Source organism: Natrix helvetica (assembly GCF_964273705.1).
Source record: "Natrix helvetica genome assembly, chromosome: W".
Taxonomy (NCBI): Eukaryota; Metazoa; Chordata; class Lepidosauria; order Squamata; family Natricidae; genus Natrix; species Natrix helvetica.
In genome coordinates, this window is record NC_138555.1 from 84,383,697 (window position 1) to 84,408,136 (window position 24,440).

Sequence of the window (24,440 nt, forward strand, 5' to 3'; positions counted from 1 at the left end):
GAGCCCTCAAATGCCCAGTCACCCCAGTACCCCCACTTCTGCCAGACACTGTGAAGGGGAGCAATGATCCCCTCAAACACCAGAGACACCCTGACACTCCCACCCTGACATCCCTCTTTCCTACGGCATGTCAAACAGGCCTCTCAAGTGCCCTGTCACCCCAGCCCCCCCTTTTCTACTTATATGGCTCCCTTTTCCCCCCACCCCACAATGGGTGCCACCTCCACGTGGGCCCTGAAGGTGAGTCCCCAGACACTTTGACTGGGGGAGGGACGGTCATGGCCTCTCCCTCTTCCCTCAGAGATCACCTCAGCCCCCATTTCCTAGCAGGCACCCCTCCATCCTCTGCCCTCCCCTCAAAAGTGCCCAGCCATCCCAGCACACACACACTACTTTTCAATGTATACACTGTGACCCATTTTCCCCCATCTCTCAATGGGGAGCTCTCCCCACCAGGAAATGGACCCCCAGATAGCCCCAAGGGACCCCTTTTTCTCCATCCCTCAATGGGGAGGGACACCCCCAGACACCATGGGGGGGAGGGCAATGACTCCCTCTCCCACATTCACTTCCCCTCCTTCACACACCCCTTGGGGGGCGATGATCCCCTCCTCTCCCTCACACACTCCATGGGGAGAGCAATGACCCCTCTCCCCCTCTCCTCTCCCCTGCCTTACAGATCCCTTGAGGGAGCAGTGATCTCCTCACCTCCTCCCTCACCATTGGGGAGTAGCAATGACCCCTCACTCACCCCCTTTTCCCCCCTCCCTCACAGATCCCTTCAGGACAGCAATGATCCCCTCACCCTTCCCCTCCCTCACACACTCCATGTGTGGGGGGGTGCAATGTTCCCCTCTCCCCCTTTCACCTCCCCTCCCTCACAGACCCCATCAGGAGGGCAATGACACCCTCTCCCCTCCCTCATAGACCCCTTCTGGGCAGTGATACCCTCCCCCTCTCCCCCTCCTTCCCATACTCCAGGGGTAGCAATGACCCCTCTCTTCTCCCTCATAGACCCCTTCTGGGCAGTGATACCCTCACCCTCTCCCTCACACCATAGGGGGGTGGGGGTGGCAACGGCTCCTCATCCTTTCTCCCCCTCCTTCACATACTCCAGGGGTAGCAATGACCCCTCTCTTCTCCCTCATAGACCCCTTCTGGGCAGTGATACCCTCACCCTCTCCCTCTCCCTCACACCATGGGGGTGGTGGTGGTGGCAACGGCTCCTCATCCTTTCTCCCCCTCCTTCCCATACTCCAGGGGTAGCAATGACCCCTCTCTTCTCCCTCACAGACCCCCTTGGGGGGAGGGGAAGTAGTGATTCCCTCACCCCATGGGGGCGCAATGACCCCTCACCCCCTTTCTCCCCTCCCTCACAGACCCCTTCCTGAGGGCCATGATCCCCTCACCCCCTTCCCTTCCCTCACACACTTCATGACGGGGCAGTGACCCCTCACTCCCCTCCCTTTCCCTTCCCTTCCCCCCTCACAGGCGCACAAGCGAGGAGGGCTTTTCCACCCGCCGCCTGCGAGAGGCGTCTAGCTGGCCTCACAAGGTCCACACTCCCCTCCCCCCCCACCACCACTATATGGACACAGAGAGAATTAGACAGACAGAAGCGCGCGGGGGGGGGAGGGGGCTGTTCCGGGAATCCAGCCGCGGGGGGGGGGAGGTAAAAGGAAGAGCGAGAGCGCGCGCGCGAGAGAAAAAAGGCGGGAGGGAGGGAGGGGGGTTGGCGCGCGCACGCGGGGGGGTCCCTCAGCGCTGGGCGCGCGGGCATCCCGTCCGGCCCCGCGGCGTTCGAAAGCCGTTGCTTGTTTACCAACAGCCGCCCCGCCCCCCTCACCCTCTCTCTCTCCCTCTCTCTCTCTCTTCCCCCCTCCCTCTCTCGGGGGGGGGCTCGCTCTTTTCCCTCACGCGGGGGAAACGAAGGGGGGGGCGGCGGCGGGAAAAAGCTCTCGAAATGGCCGTTTGTTTATTTACCTGGCGGCGCTTGGGTCCCTCCGGCGGCCGGCGTGGAGGAGGAGGAGGAGGCGGCGGCGGGGGTCAGCGGGGCAGCCTCCGCCTGCGCTGAGGCGACGGCGACTGCGGCTGCTGCTGAGGCGGCGGCGGCGGCGGGCGGGAAGATGTCGCCCGGGCTGTCGTTCCTAGCGGCGGCGGCTGAGGCGGCTGCTTCTTCGTCGTCTTCGTCTTCTTCCTCCTCCTCCTCTTCCTCCTCCTCTTCTTCGTCTTCCTCCCCCTCCGGCTCGGACACCACCATCTCCTCCTCCTCTTCCTCGTCCTCCCTCAGAGGGGAAGCCATGGTGGTGCCGGAGGAGGGGGTGGCCGATGGGTGGGGGAACACCGGAGCCGAGCCGACGGGCGGGGTGGGGTGGGGATGGAGGGGGGGGCGGCGGCGGCCCCCCTTCCCCGCCTCTCGCGCTCCCTCCCTCAAAAGCGACCCCCCCTCAAACCATCGCCCCCCGCCCTCCCCCAAAAAATCGCCCCAAAATGGGGGCGGTGGGCGTATGGGGGGTGATTGGGGAGGGGGGCGCGAGGAGAAGTCCCATGCGATGGCCGGGACTCTTCTTCTTCTTCTTTTCCCTCACAACTTTTCTTCTTCCTTTTCAAGGTTTCTTCCTCAGACGCTCTTCAGGAAGGAAATAATAATATTTTTTTAAAAATGGGGGCGCGCGCAAGGCAGGGGGATTTAAAAAAAATGGGGGTCCCTCAGTTCTGAGGTGGGGAGTTGAAAATCATATTTTGCCACCCGAGCAAAAAAAAAAAAAAAGCAGCAAAAAATGGCCGCCTCTAAATTATTTTCCTTTTTAAAAAAAATCAAACACCCCCCCCCAGGTAAAAAACAAAAAAGATAAAATGGGGTGCCCCCCATGAAAGGAAGGGAGAAGAAAGGAAGAAGGGGGGGGAGGAAAAAAAATATTTACCCAAAATGGCTGGCTTAATTTTAACCCCCTCTTCCTTAAGCTTCCAAAAAAAAGAGAGAGAGAGAAATGCCCCCCCTTCCTTTTCAAAATAAAAATTTAAAAAAATGCAGTCAGAATCAGCTCCAGTTTTTTTTTAAGAAAAGGCACACAAAATAGCCAAGAAAAAGAAGAAAAAAGAAAAGATAATCAGGATCAAGGCAGGTTTTTTTTCCTCCCCCTCTTCTTGCTGTGGTGATATTTTCTTTTCAATCGCCCAAGATCTGTGGTCATGAACAATATTTAGACATTCCTGGCACTGGGGGGAACCTGACAAGATTTCTGCATAAAACAAAGATGGCTGCTCTAAATTATTTCTTTCTTTTTTTTTTCCCCTCCTCTCCTTAGGCTCTCCCCCCCCCACCCCCACCTCCCTCAATAAAAATATTTTTTACGGGGAGAGGGAAGAGAGAGAAAGAGAGAAATGGTTGGATTAATCAGTACTCATGCTCAGTTATGACATCAGCATAAAATTGTTAAAGGTTAACTAGTTCCATACTAGTCAGACCCATGACTTTGGTGTGTGCTTATGGTTGCTTTACTAGCACAAGAGGAGAAAAAAAAAGAATAGGGGAGTTTTATTTCCTCCCCCCTTTTCTCTCTCTCTCTCTCTAACTTTAAATACTTCAGAAGGGAGTGGCTTATTTTTCTCCTTTTCCTCTAGGGCAAGAAAGGAAGAAGAGAAGAAGAAAAAAACCCTCCCTGATTACTGCAATTCATTAAAAGATCTTTTTTTTTTTGTCCACATTCACAAAGGGGATTTTATTGTTTTCCCAGATGAGATTCTTTTGATACAGGCAGGCAGACACAAATATGCATGCATATGATTTTGGTCAGGTTTTGCATTTAAAAGAGGCTATATTAGATTTAATAAAATTTGAATGCCAGGTTACTCTTAAGTGTGTTAGATATGCCCCACAGAAATAAATTATAAGGCATAATTAAATTAATGTGATCAAATACTACAAAGTATTTCTTTCCGCCATCACCAAACTGACAGGGATTTGGGGGTGATCATGACACAATCCAGGAAGGAGTTCGAGGCACTTAAATTATTGCATGTGACTCAAGAGTGTCTAAAATTAAACCATGTACTTTTGCCTCCAAGGTAAGGTTCTCTCCCCCCAAAAAAGCACCTTGTTTCTGATGCATCCCTTGTTGGGACTGTTTTGTGATATTGTTCCATTACGGCTGAAAACCACTTACCCTATTTTTTACAGCAGGGGAAACAACTAAAACCCATACAATTAAGATGGAGACAAAATGAGTTAACAATAGGAACACAGCATCATTATTACTGTCAAACCTAATAGACGTGTGCTTGAGTTTAAAACGCCTTTTTTCCATCTTTCTCTTTACCTGCTAACAGACCCATCTGTAATAAGAATCTACCCGCCAACCTCACAAGAAAGTTGCAAAGGGCCTACATCTCTTCCTGTCTGGCTCTTAGATTGTAGCGAATGGAAAGTCTCCTGCATATCGGAGAATTACAGCATCAGATTTGCCCTGGGCCACTGCCTATAAGTAAGTACCATCCCCACAAAGGAAAACGGAAGGAACAGGGGCTGCCCCTAAGTCTCTAGTGGCACTGCTGCTGCACACCACCAGATAAACAAATCTCAAGGGGACTGTGACCTTACCATGTTCCTGAAAGGAAAATAAAGCCATTGACCAACTCTCCACAACCACTGGGATTTATTTCTGAGTAAACACTGAACTGTGAAGCGTCTTCGTTGGGCAAGCTTTGGGTCAACCTTATATTCTGAGTGAAATGTGTGCTAGGGCTCTGGTCCTGCCAAATGTACCATCTTAAATGAATAGGCCCATCTCTATGTGGCAGAAACCTGCTATAAATTCAAGTATACTTGTGGAGCACAAAGAGTGCTAACTTTGCTACGTTCTCCCTACTTGAATTTGTTTCACGCGGTCATTTAAAAACTTAAGTGTGATTTAACATGCCTGTTTTGTTTCTGTAGTCTTTCAGATAGGTAAAATTCAAATTATTTTATGCCTGGGTCCACGTGTCGCTGTCAATGATAGGTCAGTTGGCCACATTTTAGCTTGTCGTGTATTAATCCAGCCCCTTCTGGTAAGTTTGGTGTACCAACCCAGAAAACCGGACCGATTGAGTAAACCAGGGCAAGCCTATTGTGCAAACACAGCCGAGTGATCCTACTATTATGAGCCTCAGGGTTTCTGCGAGGTGCACATTGGTGTTAATGTTTAAAATCTGCTTTAACAGCCTTTGTGGCAGAGGGGTCCTTGTCCAAGCCTCCCTGGTTCTTGGATTCCAGCTAGAAAAAGAAAATACTCCAAACCCAGAAGGGCTCGGTGCTGGATAGAGATCTTACAGAACAATCATCTACAAGCACAATGTTCCTTCGCTCAGGGTAATCCCATGTAAAATGGAGATTCTTAGAATAATAAATCTGGAAACAATGAGGCTTATTCAAAGTATTCCAACTTTATTGAAACTGGACCACAGAGCAAGAGTCCTGTTTCAGCACACAGAGTATTTTGTAGCGTGCTGGACGCGGTGGCAAAAATGCACTCCAAATTTACTTCTGAGGACTATGCGTTTGCAGATTTTCCCCCTCTGCAATTTTCTAAAAGTACAAAATGAGGCCAAACAGCCCAGAAAAAAAAAACCTTGTCAGTATTGGTACAGCTTTTTTATATGCATATATATTTAAATTCCTGCCGTATCACCCTTCATGATATCCAGACTAGGACCTTCGCTTCAGTTGGTTGGCTGGGATGGGAAGAGCCTCTTTATTGGACAAAAAAAGGTAGGCCCCTGTAAATATCACAGAGCACCTTTTCTTGTCTCTTTTTATGACTCTTAAGCTCAGTCTAAGCTTTCTCCCCCCTGTAGACCAGTTATAAATGTCCACAGAGGAGTAACTGTGCCTGCAGGAGACACCGTTTGCCAAATGAATGTTATCCCCCGTGTGGCTTTTACATTTAACGCAACACCCTCTGAAGCCCTCCAGGAGCCAGTGGGCGCCAATCCCATTCATTCATGTTGAAACATTTCCCTGGCAATGCTGGAAGCCAGTGCTCCAGAAGAGCATTTGAGGTTTCACGCTATCAAAGTCTTTGACTGAGAAATGTGCTTTCTAGTGTACGTACCATCACTCCCCTTCCTCCTGGAAAGAGGGGGAGCCTGAATCGGCACGGCAGCATCTGAATTTGATGTTTCACCAGCTCCGAGCTTCATCTCGCCCATCGGTTCAAGCCACAATTTTCTGAACCCGGCCCAATCCCTTAGGTCCTCCCCGTCCAAGGCGAGGGACGAGAAGGGAGAAAAGGTCCTCCTTTGCACACCTGCCTTTGGAGGTCCCAAATGCCAGGAATCCCATCAAGGGATCCGGCGCATGGCCTTTATTTCACCCGTTTATCCCCAGCACGCTGCCCCTTGGCTGGCTTTCCAAAGGCCCAAAGACGTGGCCCTCTTCACATCGTAGGCCGGCCCTTCCCTTCAGGGAACTGTTGCTGCCCTGTTGTGCACATGGGGGTGTTCAAAGGCCTCCCCCCTGACAATTGCTCAAGCATGGAAGGAGAACCTGGAGGAACGGGACACACTTGCACAGCGTGCAAAAGATCACACAGAGAGCAGCCTCTTGTCACAAATCCATCCCGTGAGGTCAGCACCTCCTGCCAGATTTTAGCCTCCAGGTCCAGACCTCTTGGCCCAGTCCTTTAAAACTTGCCATAACTTTCCAGCTGCTTGTGAAGGTTGGATGTTAAGTGCGCTAAACGCTCCCGCCAGGCCTTCTGCAGCCGGTGATTCCAGGTCACGCTCTCCAAGGGCCCACATGGCTTAACAGCTCGGCTGGAGAAGCTCCCTCTACCACAGCCCTGCAGACCTCGCCCGGCTTAAGCTGCCTGTGCAATTGCATCTGAAATACCCGAGGCATTCCTGATCCCTCAATTGCCACTGCCAGCAGGCTCCTTAAGCCCAGGCGCTCTGTGGTTATTAAGCAGCTGGTAAAAATACCATACTTTCTCCCTGGAACAAACTTCTGGGCCCAACAGTTTCCCTGGTTTAGCTGATTAGCTTGCTATGCAGAGAAATAACGACGTACTTTTCTTTTATAACGGGGATATTAGTTGTTGATGATGATGACAAAACCTGCCACAGAGCACAATCCTTTTGGAAGACCCGTTTTCCCCCTGTGGAGCAAAAGGCCAGAAGGAGGGAGGGGAGAAAAGGAGGAAGCCCCAGCCAATGCTTCTCTTCTGCAAAGCAGCTGTCCGATGGGAGAAGAAAGGGTTTGCTAGGGTTAAAGGCAGGAGCAGGTGGGAGGAGAGGCAGCCCTGGAAGGAAAAGGAAAGCAGGTCCTAGGCTTTCTTAGGAGGGGTGATTGTTGCATTCCCCCACCCCCACCCCCTCCCCAAAAGATGGATGGCAACAATCCCATCTGTTCTCGGTACAAGTGAAAATCTCCCTGGGGGTGATGGGGCCTGCCAGAACTGTAGATAATATTCGACCTTCAAGTCTTGTTTCACAACCCACACTTAGGATTCCCCCCCCTTCTTTTCCCTTTTAACAGCTGTCGCAGACAGGAGCCAAACAAGGAGGGAGAAAAAAGGACAGCTGGCCTGATGTTGCCACAGCCTTACCAGCATTATGTGGAAATGGACCCATGCCCACCTGTCTCTCTCTCTCCCTCTCTGGCTGGGGGAGGGGGCAGACCCAGAGGGCAGAGACAGAGGCCTCGTTGCTGGGCGGCTGCCAAAGTTGACCCGAGAAGGAACAGAAGCTCCTGTCACAGCCTTCTGCCAAGTCAGATCAAGAGCAGGCCTTCCAGGTCAAGGTCTCCCCCCCCCCCTTCCATTGTTAAAGTCACAGAGTAGAACGTTTCTTCTTTGGGGTAATAGATGACGTTTCCCTGCGTTCTCTGCCTATCCCCCCAGATGGGACTTTGGCAATCTGCTCTTAGCAGGCTCAGAGAACATCCCCCTTCTCTATGCCCCCCCCCCCAACACAAATCAGCCAGCAGTTTTCTCTAGGAACCGAATCAATCACAGCCCCCGATTGACTGGTTTTTGGAGCAAGAGACGACAGGAAGTGGATTAGGAAACAAACTAGGGTGGCCCCAAAGGGGACTAGTAGAGCAGAATGCCACCCCTGAAGACCCCCAGGTCCAGACCAGCAACTCTTGTTTGCTCTGTTGCTTTGCAAACAGAAACACGTGTTCTCTCCCCCCCCCCCCAAGGTGGGCAGTCGTGTGTGCAACGCTGGACCACCACATTTCCACACTTTCCCCTTTGTAAATGGTGGTCTCAGAAAGCAAGAAGACGGATGCAGAGGCAGAAGGCAAGCCCAGTGTTCCCTTGGGGAGACACCAGTAGCCTCAGACCACACTCTTGCAATCAGCACACTTGTACACTTACGGAGGAGGGTTAAACTCCCTGATCCCCGGGGGAAGACTTAATTCTCCTTGAGTCTTTCCTGCTCTCTTACAGTGGCTGCCCCTCCACAGAAGTTCCCCCACGCCCCGCCTTGTGGGACCGGGGGTCTGCATGCATCTGAGTCCTGGATCTCCACAGCTCCTAGAGGCCTCTCTCCGACTACCAACCTCTAAGGCAGGGGTGGGCAACTGTGGCTCTTTGCCAACCTAACTGCCTGCCAGGAGTTGAGGTCAACAGGTCGTAAGGGGGCACATCAGCAGAAGACCCAGACTCATCTTGCAGGACCCACTGTTTTAAAACACATTAGAGATCCAATAGAGACATCTCAAGCCACAGGCCTTCCTAACACAAGCTGTATCTCGGGATCACTATGGACTAGAAACTCTTAGTGCGGTTTTAACCTGCATTTTGAATCCAGAGTTATCACGGGTAGACTTTGACGACCATTCCTTTAGGGATCATCCGAGGTTATGACAACACTGAAAATAGTGACCACTGGGATCCTTTGAAACACCTGTGACTCTTGATGCACCCCCATGGTCGCATGAGCAAAATCCAGATGCTCAGCAACTGACTCATATTTATGACGGCTGCAGTGTCCTGGGGACAAGTGAGTACCTTTTGCAACTTTCTGACCAGCAAAGTCGACGGGGGAGACGGATTCACGTAACAATCGTCTTCCTATTTTTCACAAGTGCAGTGATTCACTTAACAACTGCGGCAAGGATAGTCATGACGTGGGGCAAAACGTCTTGTTCAGCAAGAACAATGTTGGACTCCATTGTACTTGTATGTATGTATGTGTGTGTGTGTATAATTATGTATGTATGTATGTATGTCTAACATACTGGAGCTGTGAATCCTGGGAACTGATCATAAAAAGCACCATAATCTATAATGCTTGATGGCAGAAACAGATGATTTACGAGCGATCAAAGGAAGCATCACTAAATGGACATGGGAAACACCCAGCTTTTCCACAAACGCACCTGAAACCCCCTCAGGTTTTTCCTTTTATCTTTCAACCGGTTGCATTTGGTGGTTTTTAAAACAATTTCTTCATGTCTTTCAAGTTTTGATTGGAAGTTGCCCAGAGTTGGCTGAAAGATGGGCAGCTATGTAAATATTTTAAATAAATAAATATATATATATTTTAAAAAGTACTCAGGTATACGGCATCACCTAAGTGATTTTGTCTGATTTCCAAAATACTACACAAACTAGGATCTGGTTAATGTGGGATAGAAGACCACCAGGAAATACACAGACATTCCAGAAGAAAACAAGGACAAACCTCTCAGGGTACCAGTGCCAAAGACCTCTCTCTGTGTCCGTGTTCCCAAATACACCAAGGATGAAGTTTGACTCCAATACAACTTTGCCGTTGACGTATTTTTTGGGGGGGAAAGCCAGTTTTTGAAAACAAGAGTTTTGGCTGCAATCAATTCTGAACAGAGTTCCTACAAAATCACCCTCGTTAAACCGATAGCCGCAGGCTTGCTTCTGAGAGAATAAGCCCCCAGAGGGTATTTGATACTGAGGGTCACATTTTTTCCCCTTAACATCAAAAGTTACGTGATAAAAAGACAATCTTTATTGAAGATTTGCTCTTTTCAAGGCATGCATCAAGGTGGGGATTTTTTTTTAAAAAAAAAAGTCGGACCGGACAATGATATCTTTTCACCGCAAACATCTTACGTTTTGCTATTTTATTTTTACCCCACTTATCCTCCAAGGGGATTCTCATTCCTCCACCTCCAGCCGCTCCTCCAAACAAGCCTTTGAAACCAGTCACACAGGCGCAAATAATTGCTCCGAGATTATTTCATTTCCTTCAAGGTTAAGCAGGATGTGCAGGCCAGAGGACACCCGTTTAAAAGTCAAAATATAAAAATTGTGTGGGTCCCTCTCCCGATAAAAGGGAGCAAAGCTGCTTTCCCAGCTCAAGGCCTGCAGGATAATAAAATGCCTTTTTTTCAAAAAAAAAACCATGTGAAGAATGAGGGACCTGCAAAATGGCTGCACCATGAGCCACGACTGACACCTAGTGGCTACAGCAGCAAACGGGAGCAGTGAGAGCCCAGGTGGACATTCACAAGACCAGGAGATCGTTCTTTAGGGACCCATCATCATTTGGTGGTGCATCTTCCTTCCCAAGTCTTGTTCTTGGAGAGAAAATGGGTTTGCCCGAGGACCGAATGTGCTGCCGTCCCTTTAAAGACAAGCTCTCTGTCCTGCAGCTGCTGTTGAGAAGAAGGGGCACCTAACGAGGACTTCCAGCTGGAGGGAAATAGGCCCATAACTAGGCAGGTTTCTAGAGCTCAGTGAGGTCATCGTTGAAGTAGAGCAAAATGGCGGACGTGAAGGCGTCGGCGTCCATGTTGAGCCGGTAGAACTCCTCGTCTTCGTCGGGAATCATGTTGTCCTCAAGGTTCTTGCCCATGTCCAGGCAGACGCCGTGGTATTTCCACGTGTAACTGGCGGCGTGCGCGTTGTAGGGCAGGTAGCGCCTCAAGATCTCCCACATGGTTTCTTCTGAACAGACCTGCCGAAGGAGCCACTCTTTAACTCAGTCTGTGTGTTGAACTGAATACTCCCCAAATAAGCCCAATATTGGCCTTAATCATGGTTAACCCTAAGCACATATGTGGTACAGCTATAAGGTGGGTTTTTGGGGGGGGTTTCCATTTGTTTAATTTTGTCTGATTCTCAAATACTGCCTGGACAAGTCCCTGCAAGTTTCCTCAGAAGTGGTTTGCCATTGCCTCTTTTCTAGGGTTGGGAGAAAGTGGCTGGCACAAGGCCATAAAGCTAGCTTTCATGCCTAAGGCGGAACTCGGACTCACAGTCTCCTGGTGATTGGCCCACAGGCAACTTCCATGCCTAAGTCAGGACTAGAACTCACCGTCTTCTAGTGTTCAGCCCAAAGTCATCCAGATGGTTTTCATGCCTAAGGCAGGACTAGAACTCACAGTCTCCTGGTGATTGGCCCAAAGTCACCCAGCCGGCTTTCATGCCCAAGGCATCGGTGCCTTCACCACCACACCAAACTGACACTCATCTAATTTCCAGCCTAAACCTAACAGCCGCCCTGCTCAAGTTGCCCAGGGAAGAAGCTGGATTGCTCGGAGGTTCCTGGGGCCAGGCAAGGGCTGGGGAGGATGGGACTCACCTCGAGGGTCTGTTCCTGAGAAGTCAGCGTGTTGATGATCCGAATGTTCCGGGTTTTCGCAGACAAGGTGCCGATTTCGTAGATAGGATGTTTCCACCAGGGCACCCCAAAATCATTGGCCCAGTCCGAGCGAGGAAGAGGCGGCGGGATGTGCACAAACCGGCCCTGGGGTGTGTAGTACTTGAGGCAGCCCGTGAGCGGATTGATGTGCGTCTGTATCTGGAAAGAACGGGCACAGGGTGGAAAGCCCAGATTCAACCACCATCTATCTAACCAGGATGGTTCCCTCCAAGGCACCAACCCACCAATTGCCACCTCCAAATGAATACAAATCTTCTCTCATCAAAGGAAGAGTAGTGAAGTCCTAAGACAAAAGACGAAAGCTCTCAAACCATTTGCTTAGGACCAGAAGATTCTCAAATTCTCAGCAAGAAAAAGAAACGGGCCCTGTGGAACACAGGCAGTCCTCAATTTACGACCGTCACCGAACCCAGGCAAAGAAGGAGAAGAAATACACCAATACGATGGGCCAGAAGATGGAGGGATGGACCCAAAGGCGCTTTTTCAAAAAGGAACCCATAAAATCCCGTTGCTTTCTGAAAAAGCACCTTTGGGATTGACCTGGATGACGGGAGAATCTCCATAGAGAGCAAGATCCGGGTTGTTAAGTCCCTTTTCCAGATTCCGTCACTAAGGGACCAGTCATAGGTCTCTCGGGGGCATTCCCCAAGGCCCGCTTCCTGGGTCTCACAAAAGGGTTTATGCAGAAGCTGTGCCCACCCAGCCTGGCATCACCGGTCACTCACATCTCTGGTCCTGGGGTCGAACCAGTGGCTGATGTCTTTCCCTGCCACTTCCAGGATGGGCTTCATGAGGAGGTCCCCTGTGCGGAGAGAGAAGCCAGGATCCGCATTAGAGCCCCTCCCTTCCGCCATTCTTTTTTTTGGGGGGGCGTCCCAATCCCCCCCCTCCCTGCATACTGCGTTGGAAATGCCTTCCCCGTGTCTCAGGGCATTCAGCGACCCAGGAGCATCCTTTCGTCCCTCTCCTGAGACACCAGGTCAAAAGAGTCAACATGGCAGCCACCAGCACCCAACGGAAATATGGAAAACTGCAAAAAAAAAAGACTAGTGGTCCATCAATTCTGCCCTTTTATTTTATTATTGATTTTAGGTTTTTTTTTAAAGTTTTGTTGGGGGATGGACATGTGCAGAACGTGCATTTTTTATTAATGCACGTTAATTAAAAAAATAGGGCTTAACTGCATGGTTGAGGCCGCCATCTTGACTTTTTTGACCTCCCCAGAGCTATGCAAGCCTTGAATTTGGCCCTCCAGCTCCTTTCTTCCCTCACTGCCCTTCTTTCCACTCCCGTCCCGGATAACCACCCTTGCCAGCAAGGACACCTTCCTCCACTTCCTCCTCCTCCCCAGTTCAGGTAGACTGCCTTTCCACCTGGAGGCTCCGCTTGGGGAGGGGGGGAGCCCTGCCCCCGAAACTCCGCCCCCTTCCCCCGCCCTTACCCCTGTACTCTTCGGACAGGGAGCTGAGGTCGTACACCTGCCCCAGATAGGAGACCCACAGGTCCCACGGCCGGTTGTGCACCGACACCTCCCGCGGCGTGAAGAAACGCTGCCGGGAGAAGCTTTCCATTATCCTCGCCCGTGGCGCATGCGCGGCGTCCCTCGTTGCCCTTGGCAACGCGCCGCCGCAAGGCCCCACGGGAAACGCAGTCTCCCTCGCTCGCACGCCCCCAGGAGAAGCCGGACGCGGCGCGCGTGCGTGCATGCGTCACGCCGCCAGGGCCGCAGGGCTTTGTGGGAAGGGTAGTTCCCTCGGCAAGATGGCGGCCCCGCCGGCCCAAGAGCCGATGGTGAGGCAGCCGCCGCCGCCGCCGCCGCCTCCCCCGCCGCTTCCTCGGGAGTCGGACGAAAACGGCTGCGGACACAGCGCCCCCGAGGTGAGGGAAGGGCCGGGGCTCGGGAAGGAGCGGGGGGGAGGAGGATACACACAGGTGCCTTCCTTCCCCTCGAGGGCAGAGCTGGGGGACTTCAAGCCCCTCCCATCGACCTGGGACTACAAAGCCCATCTGCCAAGGAAACTCTGGCCTCTCAAGAATACTGTGTGTGTAATAGCTTAATACAATTTAAAAAATTATTTTATTGCAGTTAATATAAATTAAGTATAGTGTGTTAAATAAATGTCTATTATTATGGTTCATATATATTATTGTATTAAAATATTTATAACATATTATACACACACACACACACAAACACAATTATGTATACATTATTATAGTACACTATAATACAGGTACTGCTCGAATTGCGACCACAATACAGCCCAAAACCTCTGTTACTAAGCGAGACAGTTATTAAGGCAGTTATTATATAACAAGTAAATACAAATAAAATTTTTATTATAGTTAATATAGGTTAACTATAGTACATTAAATGCCTACTATGGTGAATAGATATTATTGTATTAAATAGTTACAATGGTGGGTGTGGGTGTGGGTGTGCATTATATATAGGCATACCAGGGGTTGTAACACACATACACACACACACACACATATACTATTTAATACAAGTATGTATGTGTGTATACATGCATACATATACACACATATATGTATTATATGCATATATATGTATATAATATGTTAATGTTTATTAGTTTTATTTTTATTATTTTTACTTGTTTTATATGATGTTTTTACATCCTTGTAAGCTGCCTTGAGTCCCCATGCGCAAGTAGCGGACAATATAAATTTTCTTATTAAAATTATAAAATAAATATGTTAGCGAACACCTAGAAGCAAACAAAGTAATAGCCAAAAGCCAACATGGATTTGTCAAAAACAGATCATGCCAGACTAATCTTATTGCCTTCTTTGATAATGTGACAAAATTAGTGGACCAGAGGAATGCCGTTGATATAGTTTACTTGGACTTCAGTAAGGCTTTTGATAAGGTAGACCATAACCTACTACTAGATAAAGTAGAAGAATGTGGGTTAGACAGCATCACCACCAGATGGATTCGTAACTGGCTGACCAACCGCACTCAACGTGTAGTCCTCAATGGAACTGCATCTACATGGAGGGAAGTATGCAGTGGAGTACACCAAGGCTCTGTTTTAGGCCCAGTACTCTTCAACATCTTCATCAATGATTTGGATGAGGGAATAAATGGGGAACTCATCAAATTTGCAGATGACACCAAGCTGTCAGGAATAGCCAACACTCCAGAAGACAGGCTTAAGATACAGAAGGATCTTGACAAACTTGAACATTGGGCACTATCTAATAAAATGAAATTCAATGGTGAAAAGAGTAAGGTTCCACATTTAGGCAAGAAAAACGGAATGCACAGGTACAGTATAGGTGGTACTTTGCTCAGTAGTAGTAACTGTGAAAGGGATCTTGGAGTCCTAGTGGACAACCATTTAAATAGGAGCCAGCCGTGGGCAGCAGCTGCCAAAAAAGCCAACACAGTTCTAGGCTGCATCAACAGAGGGAGAGAATCAAGATCACGTGAAGAGTTAATGCCACTTTACAATCCCTTGGTAAGGCCACACTTGGAATAAGGCATTCAGTTTTGGTCGCCACAATGTAAAAAAGATGTGGGGACATGATTAGGGGACTGGAGGCTAAAACATATGAAGAACGGTTGCAGGAACTGGGTATGTCTAGTTTAATGAAAAGAAGGACTAGGGGAGACATGATAGCAGTCTTCCTATATCTCAGAGGTTGCCCCAAAGAAGAGGGAGTCAAGCTATTCTCCAAGGCACCTGAGGGTAGAACAAGAAGCAATGTGTGGAAACTAATCAAGGAGAGAAGCAGCTTAGAACTGAGGGGGAATTTCCTGACAGAACAATTAATCAGTGGAACAGAAGTTGCCTCCAGAAGTTGTGGAAGTCTTTAAGAAGATGCTGGATAGCCATTTGTCTGAAACGGTATAGGGTTTCCTGCCTAGGCAGGGTGTTGGACTAGAAGACCTCCAAGGTCCCTTCCAACTCTGCTATTGTATTGTATTGTATTGTTAAATATATGTGTACACACACCCTATACTATAGATTATACTAACTATACTATAGCACAGGTAGTCCTCAATGTACAGACACAACTGAGCCCAAACTTTCTGTTGCTAAGTGAGACAGTTGTTAAGACAGTTGTTCTATAATAGATGAATGCAATTCATAATGAAAGCTGATACCGTATATATTACGTAGAGCATCTAAATCTATGTTATAGTTGATATATATTATTTTATGACATAGTTATAATCTATCTTATATACCTATTATGGTATTTCATTTATTTATAAAAAAAACACTAAACGATAGTAATAGCATTACGGTGTGGTAGTATAATTTGGTTTTGTAATACCTGAGGGAGATGGGCGGTTAAGAGGCGTGAATGATAATAAACATTATATATAATATATTCATAATGGCTTAATAAGATTAATCATGGATTAAGAGGAACCTCCCACCACATTCCCATTGGTGTGAATACCGGTTCCTGGTTTTACCAAATTTCCCGGTCATTTTCATGGTTTTTCGTCTTACCGAATGGCCACCTTATGCCACAATCTTATTTAGTCATTTATTAGAACTTGTAGGCTGCCCATCTAATGAATAAATAAGATTGTGGCATAAGCTGGCCATGGAAACGCCAAGGGTAGCAAAAGAAAACAAAAAATACCGTATTTTGTCATTAACACATCTGGGCATTGCCTTTCCATGAACTCCTGATAATAATAATGTAAAAAAAAAAAAAAAAGGAATAGCGGGCAGTTCTCGTCTTACGACAGCTCGTTTAGTGACCATATTTACAACCGCACTAAAAAAAGTGACAGGTTCGTTTTTCGCCCTTCCGCCTTGCGCTGCAGCATCCCCGTGATCAAAATTCGGGGGCTTGGCAACTGACTCGTATTTACGACGGTTGCAGCGTCCCGAGGGCGTCCCGCGATCTCCTTTTGCGACCTTCTGAGCAAAGCAAAGTCCAACCGGACACACACACACACACCAGATTCGCTTCACAACGGTGTGACTAACTTAACAACGGCACTGATTTATTTAACGACTGGATCCAGCAAAGCCGTAGAACGGAGTAAAATTAATCACGACACTGTCTCGCTGAGCAAGAGAAATTTGGGGGGGGGCTCAATTGTGGTCGTAAGCTGAGGACCATCTGTATTTGCATGGAAAGCAATCCATATCACAGCTCTTAAAACACCAGATACTGCCTTGGGTGCATCGTATTAACTCACCCAGCCTCTATGAGGACCAGCGGCTTTGATCTCCTTTTGGAAAAATTGAGAAGCAATAAAACTGCTCTCCTGGGCTTTTTTTTTTTTTCTTTTCTAAAAATAAATTTATTTTCTTTTAATGAAAACATTTCATCATTCGTTAAGCAGTGTGGGTAAAAAAAAATGGTGTCATAACAGTTAAAGCTTATCAATACAATACAATACAATACAATAGCAGAGTTGGAAGGGATCTTGGAGGTCTTCTAGTCCAACCCCCTGCCTAGGCAGGAAACCCTATACCGTTCCAGACAAATGGCTATCCAACATCTTCTTAAAGACTTCCAGTGTTGGGGCATTCACAACTTATGGAGGCAAGGAGTTCCACTGTTGAATTGTTCTAACTGTCAGGAAATTCCTCCTCAGTTCTAAGTTGCTTCTCTCCTTGATTAGTTTCCACCCATATTACCATATTCATTATTTATATATATTCTTATTTTAATACTGATACTTAAAACTTAACCTATTATTATAACATTTCTTAATTTAAATAAGTTAAATATTTAACTTCTCTTAACTTATTTAACTATATAATACCTTATTTTCATATTTATTCTCTCGCCACTGATAACATAACTCCCATAGAGGAACATAATCAGATTCTTCCTCTCCTTTAACTGCAAATGTTAATCGATTCATTCCTGCACATTTGTAATGTTTTCTTAATCCCACCTTTGGGGATCTCTTCACCCTTCCAATTTTGTGCGAATACAATTCTAGCCGCCGTTATATACACGAGTATACATTTATACATTTTCTTTTACTATATATTTCTGGCAAGATACCCAACAAGAACAGTTCCGTTTTCAAATCTATACGTTGCTGCGTCTTCTCCAACCACACTTGAATTTTTTGTCCACTGTTGTCCTGGATTTTGACGATATCTTTTCTGGCAGGAGACGGTCGAAGAAACAGCGGACTCGCCGTACTTGCGCGCCCGTCGTAAGCTGGAGAACCTCCTGAACAAGAGCCTGCGGATTCGTATGACGGACGGGCGGACCCTGGTTGGCTGTTTCTTATGCACTGACCGGGACTGCAACGTCATTTTGGGTTCTGCCCAAGAATATCTGAAACCCACCGGTGAGTCCCCCACTGTCCCTCCCCACCCCTAGCTTGGTCTCTGACAACCGGGCCCTTGTTTGCCCCGCTAAAATGCCCTACATCTCTTCAAAAGTCAAGTATTGTTATGAGGGCTGCTCTCTGTGCTTGGCGGTTTCCTCGCAGACCTTTCACGACCCAGCTACGCAACGTCGTCAATGCTAGAAGGGAGTGGGGTTTGTGGAGTGGAGGAAGAGGAGGCCTTGTGGGCAATGGTGAAATTCACACGTTTTTTTTTTTAACTACCGGGTTCTGTGGGCGTGGCTTGGTGGTGGTCCTGTGGCTGAGTGGGGGTGGCCAACTCGATGTCACTTGTGGCCACGCCCACTCAGTCATATGCCACCAAGCCACGCCCACAGAACCCGGTAATGCTCCTCCCTTTATGGGCTTCTCCCCGCGGCCAGGCCCACCTCCCTCCCTGGGTGTAGCTTAAAGGCTGCAGCAGCTCCGCTGTGAATGGAGGGAGAAACGTTCGGATTGGGTGGGGGGCAACAGGCGACCAGGGGCGTGGGCAGGGCCACCAGCGATTTTTGACACCGGTTCAGAGAACTGATGCCAATCAGCCCTGCCGGTTCAGGACGAACCGAGAGGATTTCACCCCTGCAGGCGGGGTCCTTGGTGCTCTCTTGAGCTTGGCGGTTTTCTTTTAGACGTTTCATGACCCGACTGGGTAACGTCATCAGCGCTAAAAGGGTTTGCAGGGCAGAGGAGGAGGAGAGGAGGAAGAGGAGGCGTGTTCTCTCTCTCTCAGCCGGGTTGTTGGCTCGCAGACATTTCATGACCCAACTAGCTAACATCATCCAGGCTAGAAGGGAGAGGGGTGTGTGGAGTGGAGGAGGAGGAGAGGAAGAGAGGTGGGAAAAGAAGGGGAGGTATTGTGGAGAGGAGGAAGACCTTGCGGGGTCCTTGGTGGACTGTATATTTGAGAATGTATATATGAGAATAAAAACAAAAAAGTGGATTTGCTGGAGAAGGGAAGCCAGGGAGGTTAAGGTCAGAGATCCTCTCCTCCTTCTCCGTCTCTCTCCCCCCTTCTCGTCCTTCAGACTCCTTCTCGGCGGGTGAACCCCGAGTCCTGGGCCTGGCCATGGTTCCCGGCCATCACATTATCTCCATCGAAGTCGAGTTGGAGAGCCTCAACTCCCTGCAGTACGTCTGAAGCGCCCCGTCGCTGGAAGGCAGCTGCGTCGTTTTTCGAACACAAGGAGAAGATTTCATTTAAAAAGAGAGGGATTTCTTCCACCTCCTTGCTCTCTCTCGCCCCCGGGACAAGACCCTGGAAGGGCAAAAAGCTGCACTCAAAAACAGGTCCCTCCTGCCCGCCTACGACACGCTCAAAATGGGAGGATTCCCTACCATCCAGGACCTGGAAGGACCTTTGCATCTGCCTCTGTTATTGGATAAATCTCGAACTCGGCACCGGTGCTGTGTTTGGCAGTCCCCGGGGAAAACTCATCCTCCCTTCTTCTTCTTCTGCCGAGGACTTTCCTCTTCGCAGAATCCAGGAATGATTTGCACGGATCTTTTCAGGATTGAGGGATCAAAATGATTCAAACCTGGCTTAGGTTGACAAGAGTTTGGGGCGTGGGAAAGAGGAATGTTAGCCCCCAAAGAGGCAGAGCGTTGAATTTCTCAAAGGAATAAACACCCTTTTAGGTTAGAGCAAGCTGAAAAACGGCATGACTGACAAGCTTTCTTCTTTCTCTTGCTTCCTGCAGAAAGAATCTCCCACTTCCCAGCCTTGTCGGGCTCCAATTTTCCTCCCGCCGCCCATTTTGTTTTTAAATTCACCAAATGCTCTCCCTTCCCCCCCAAAAATATATATATATAAATCCCCCAAAAAGGCTTTAAATCAGAATATTCGATTTAAAAGGGTGTGTGGAGAAAGACCACTCCCCAAACTGGCCTGTTAAAGGCAAGGCTGAACTTTCAAAGATAGCCAGAGAAGGGAAGCCTTGAATGTTCCTGGAAAACAGAATAGAGTAGAATAGGCATAGGATAGAATAGAAAATAGTACAGAACAAGGAATAGAATAGAATGAAATAGGGATAGGATAGAATAGAATAGAAATAGAATAGAAATAGAATAGAAATAGAATAGAAATAGAATAGAAATAGAATAGAAATAGAATAGAAATAGAATAGAAATAGAAATAGAATAGAAATAGAATAGAATAGAAAACAACAGAACAAGGAATAGAATAAAATAGAAAATATGGAATAGAATAGAAAATAATAGAAATAGAAAAAATAGAAATAAAAAATAGAATAGAAAAACAACAGAACCAGGAATAGAATAATAGAATAGAGTAGAATAGAGAATAGAATAGAACAATAGAATAGAATAAAATATAGAATAGAACAGAATAGAATAGAATATAGAATAGAATAGAATAGAAATAGAAAAAAATAGAATACAAAACAACAAGAAGAAATAGAATAGATGAATAATAAAATACAGAATTAGAATAGAATAGAAAATATGGGATAGAATGGAATGGAATAGAATAAAGAATGGAATTGAATAGAAAATAATAGAAATAAAAAGAATAGAATAGAATAGAAAACAACAGAACCAGGAATAGAACAATAGAATAGAATATAGAATAGAATAAAATAAAGTATAGAATAGAATAGAATATAGAATAAAAAATAGAATAGAATTCTTTATGGGCCAAGTGTGATTGGACACACAAGCACTTTATCTCCGGTGCATTAGCTCTCAGTGCACACAAAAGCTATAAAGGATAAACCATGATCATAGTAATCATAAAAGCACAGAACGTAGAATGGCAGAGTTGGAAGGGACCTTGGAGGTCTTCTAGTCCAACCCCCTGTTCGGGCTGGAAACCCTACCTACTCCATTTCAAACAAATGTTTGTCTTCTGAAAATCTGGATCACCCACAATTTCTGGAGGCCATTCATTGTCTGATTCATTCTTCTCCCCGTCAGGAAATTCCTCCTGAGTTATAAGTTGCTTCTCTCCTTGGTGAGTTCCCCGCCCCCCCGTTGCTTCTTGTCCTGCCCTCGGGGGGGGGGGGGGGGGGGGCTTTGCCTAAAGCCCTCACCATGAAACAGCAGGCTTCGTTTTTTTATGATTACAGAAAATTTCTTGGCCCCGGAGAGCGAGGAGCTATCCGCCCCTTCTTTGAATTTTCCCAACAAAATCCATGCTAAAGCAGCATTTAAAACCTGAATTAGGGAAGTGAAAACATCAGCCGGCCCATCCTGCGGCCTTGCTGACGGGATGCTCCTTGGCTTTGCTTCCCCCAAAAAGGCTCGGATGACCCTGAAAGCCCCCCTACCCTACTCCTCCACCTTTCTCCGGCCTTCCCACCCCGGCAGCCTTGCCAAAAAAACAAAAAACACCCGCCTTGGGAAGAGGCATCAGGCTGTCTTCCCAAATCCGGCTTGCAAATCGGCAGGAAGCGGCCTCTATAGATAGACCCCCGGTATGTGTGTGCGTGCGTGTCCTGTCTCTCTCTCTCTCTCTTCCCTCTCGCACAATGGAGAGCTTGTGCAAGCCAGCAGCTATCCTGGCTTATCTAATCGGGGGTTCCTTCCTCCCCCAGAATGTGGAGTTTCCATTTGGGCTCGTTGGCGCCTGGGGAGCTGATTCAGTTCTTCCTTATCCTGCCGTCCACCGGATTCCTGACCCTTTCCTTGGCAGCCCTTGATGCCCTTTGGAAGCCGCCAAATTTACCTTGGCCGGCACTTTTCGGCCGTAGCAAAAAACTTGTTGGATTTCTGTTTTTTAATCGAAGGAGAGGTGCCCTCTTTTTCCAGCTCAGGAGTCAAGACCTCCCAAATAACCTTCGCTTCCAGCCTACGTGCCTTTGGTGGGTGAAGCTTTGGGGCCCCTTACAATCCGGAGTAGCACAGGGGCGAATCCCTTTCGCGGGAAGAAACAAGGCAGCCTCAAGAAGGGATGGGGTCTCCGCCGCCCCCTAAAAGCCTGGGTCGCCATGTTTCTAGTCCTGGAATGCAAAATCCCCAGCCAAGAGGACGGATGTAGAAAGCTGGGCTGCTAAGTCAGGATTTAAACCATCTCTAGTTTCAAGTGCAAAAGTTAATTCCGAAAAGGGCAGTCACCTTTTTTGTTCGGCACAGGTAAACACAACGGGTAGGCCAATTCCAGGTTTCCGAGGTCACCTTTCATGAGCTCGTTCATGGGTCTCCAACTTTGGCCACTTGAAGATGTGTGGACTTCAACTCCCAGAATTCCCCAGGCAGCCATATGGGGTAACTTTCTTAATAGATGGTGGGTATGCAGTAAACATAATATATCTTGACTTCGGCAAAGTTTTTAAAAAAGAGCTGGCTGGGGAATTCTGGGAGTTGAAGTCCACAAGTCTTAAATCAGGAGTGTCCGACCTTGGCAACTTTAAGACTGGTGGACTTCAACTCCCAGAATTCCCCAGCCAGCCACGTAGGGTAACTTTCTTAATAGACGGTGGGTATGCAAGTAAGCGTAATATATCTTGACTTCAGCAAAGTGAAAGAAAGAGCTGGCTGGGGGAATTCTGGGAGTTGAAGTCCACAATCCCTAAATCAGGGGTCTCCAACCTTGGCCACTTTTAAGACTTGTGGACTTCAACTCCCAAAATTCCCCAGCCAGCCGCATAGGGTAACTTTCTTAATAGATGGTGGGTATGTAGTAAGTATAATATATGTTGACTTCAGCAAAGTGAAGAAGAAAAAGAGCTGGCTGAGGAATTCTGGGAATGGAAGTCCACAAGTCTTAAATCAGGGGTCTCCAACCTTGGCCAGTTTAAGACTTGTGGACTCCCACTCCCAGAATTCCTCAGTCAATGATGGAGGGTAACTTTCTTCATAGATGGTGGGTATGCAGGAAGCGTAATATATCTCGACTTCAGCGAAGTAGGGGTAAAAAAACTGGCTGGGGAATTCTGGGAGTTGAAGTCCACAAGTCTTCAAGTGGCCAAGTTTGGAGAAGGCCGATCTAATTCAGTGGTTTTCAAATTTAGCCCCTTTAAGAGGGGTGGACTTCAAGTCCCAGAATTCCCTAGCCAGCTTTGTTTTACTGGCTGGGGAATTCTGGAAGTTCAAAATTTGAAAATTTTCAACTTTTCAAACTTCCAAAATTGAAAAACACTGATTTATTTTTTATTGGCTCTCCTGAAAATCCCAAATGGAGCCAAGTTACCTTCCTTTGGGGAACCAACTCTGGGGTTTGTGAAAGGGGGAAACGCCCTCAAATTTCAGTTTCAGGAATACTCAAAACGGCCATTAAACTGAAACATCGGTGCGCCTGAGCGTCAAATACAAGCATCGCAAACTGGGAAAACTTCAGCACCAGTCTGGAATGACGGGAATTCCAGAGGGATGGGATTCAGGGTTTCAACCGTGTCCATTGTCAGTTGTGACAAAATCACAACGGACAACATCGGTTGAATTTCAGCCCGCCTCAAAATCCATCTTCACGTTTGGCAAAATGAAAATTTGTGCTAAAAATTCAACTTAACGAATTAACGACACAATCAGGGTAAGAATTTCCGTTGTTAAGCGAGGCGGATGTTCAGCGAACCATGCCTGGTTTTGAGGGTTTTTTCGTCGTCGTTGTTAAGCAAATTACCATAGCTGTTAAGTGAATCATGCAGTCGTTAAGCAAGTCCAGCTTCCCTCGTGAACGTGGCTTGTCGTAAGACAGCCGGGAGGCTCATAAATGTGGATCACAACATTTGCATTGTGCAGGTGTCACAAAATTTGTGCTGGTTGTTACTCCTCATCCCGACAAAAAACCCTTTTATTAATTTCCCATGAATTCTGCTCCTTCACATCCAGCAAAGTCTTTCAAGGGAGGATTTACGGTCACAGACCTCATCTGGCTTGGAGAGCTACCAGGCCGAGATTGGCAAAAGTTAACCAGGAGTCTCGGAGAGTCACGAACCAACTAAGCGAACTAATGGTCTCCTGCAAGCTCCACTCCCCTGGCGCTCCCTCTTTTATTTCCTCTGGGAGGGGCCATTCATTGTCCACCTGTGGCCTTACTCCCAAGTCAACCCCTGTTCTTTAGCTGCTCTCTTCGTCTGGCCGCTCTGCACATGCGCACACTGGGAACAGGCTCCAGCTGTTCTTCTACCTCACGGATGTCTGACTTCGAAGGCAGCTGATAACTGTCGGACGGCCCTGGTCCCCTCTCTGCCTCCGACACAGAGCCCTCATCCGAGCCTTCCCCAGACTCCAGGACTGGCCCAGGTTCCTCCCCACCCTCCTCACTGTCTGAATCTACTGCCTGCTCTACTGGTGGGCCAGAGCACCGGTTGCCCAAACAGCTGGATTTTGATCTCGTGACCAGGGGGTTGTAAGCACAACAACCCATGGTGAGTCACCTTTTTTCTAAACAGTCGCTAAACAAATTGTTATAAATCGAGGACTGACTATTCTCTTCTTGTAGACAGTAAACTTCTCACTTTTTTTCCCCCACCTAAAAGAAAAAGTATAGCCCCAGCAG

General features: G+C 47.8%; 3 protein-coding genes across 5 annotated transcripts in view; 1 reads left to right on the forward strand and 2 right to left on the reverse strand.

The window, feature by feature from the left end:
• LOC309400816 (chromodomain-helicase-DNA-binding protein 3-like) overlaps positions 1 to 3,386 on the reverse strand; it is a 110,559-nt gene extending 107,173 nt beyond the window's left edge. For 2 of the 3 annotated variants that reach the window (XM_081969504.1, XM_081969505.1), the window contains exon 1: positions 1,984 to 3,386. In XM_081969504.1, coding sequence (XP_081825630.1) covers positions 1,984 to 2,302 — 319 coding nt within the window. In that variant the 5' untranslated portion in view covers positions 2,303 to 3,386. The remainder of the gene's footprint in view (positions 1 to 1,983) is intronic. The other variant, XM_081969506.1, reaches the window with a different exon arrangement.
• A 6,581-nt stretch (positions 3,387 to 9,967) lies between these two features.
• On the reverse strand, positions 9,968 to 13,264 carry LOC309400510 (cytochrome b5 domain-containing protein 1-like). Its single transcript, XM_081969044.1, has 4 exons — positions 13,073 to 13,264; positions 12,357 to 12,433; positions 11,551 to 11,769; positions 9,968 to 10,923 (listed from the first exon to the last, which is right to left on the reverse strand). The coding sequence occupies exons 1-4, from the start codon at positions 13,200 to 13,202 to the stop codon at positions 10,693 to 10,695; spliced, it is 657 nt and encodes a 218-aa protein (XP_081825170.1). The 5' UTR covers positions 13,203 to 13,264; the 3' UTR covers positions 9,968 to 10,692.
• A 65-nt stretch (positions 13,265 to 13,329) lies between these two features.
• Positions 13,330 to 19,640, forward strand: LOC309400511 (N-alpha-acetyltransferase 38, NatC auxiliary subunit-like). The gene is made up of 3 exons (XM_081969045.1): positions 13,330 to 13,509; positions 17,764 to 17,947; positions 19,012 to 19,640. Exons 1-3 carry the CDS (start codon positions 13,336 to 13,338, stop codon positions 19,122 to 19,124), a joined length of 471 nt encoding a protein of 156 aa, XP_081825171.1. The 5' UTR covers positions 13,330 to 13,335; the 3' UTR covers positions 19,125 to 19,640.
• Positions 19,641 to 24,440: the final 4,800 nt, after the last annotated feature.

Bases quoted from the DNA above. Each gene is read 5' to 3' on its own strand.
- LOC309400510 (XM_081969044.1), bottom strand. From the start codon at position 13,202: ATGGAAAGCTTCTCCCGGCAGCGTTTCTTCACGCCGCGGGAGGTGTCG. The intron at 12,434-13,072 runs GTAAGGGCGGGG...CTCTCCGCACAG, and splicing joins CCTGTCCGAAGAGTACAGGG to GGGACCTCCTCATGAAGCCC. The intron at 10,924-11,550 runs GTGAGTCCCATC...CTCCTTCGGCAG, and splicing joins CTCAGGAACAGACCCTCGAG to GTCTGTTCAGAAGAAACCAT.
- LOC309400511 (XM_081969045.1), top strand. From the start codon at position 13,336: ATGCGTCACGCCGCCAGGGCCGCAGGGCTTTGTGGGAAGGGTAGTTCC. The intron at 13,510-17,763 runs GTGAGGGAAGGG...CTTTTCTGGCAG, and splicing joins GCGGACACAGCGCCCCCGAG to GAGACGGTCGAAGAAACAGC. The intron at 17,948-19,011 runs GTGAGTCCCCCA...CTCGTCCTTCAG, and splicing joins AGAATATCTGAAACCCACCG to ACTCCTTCTCGGCGGGTGAA.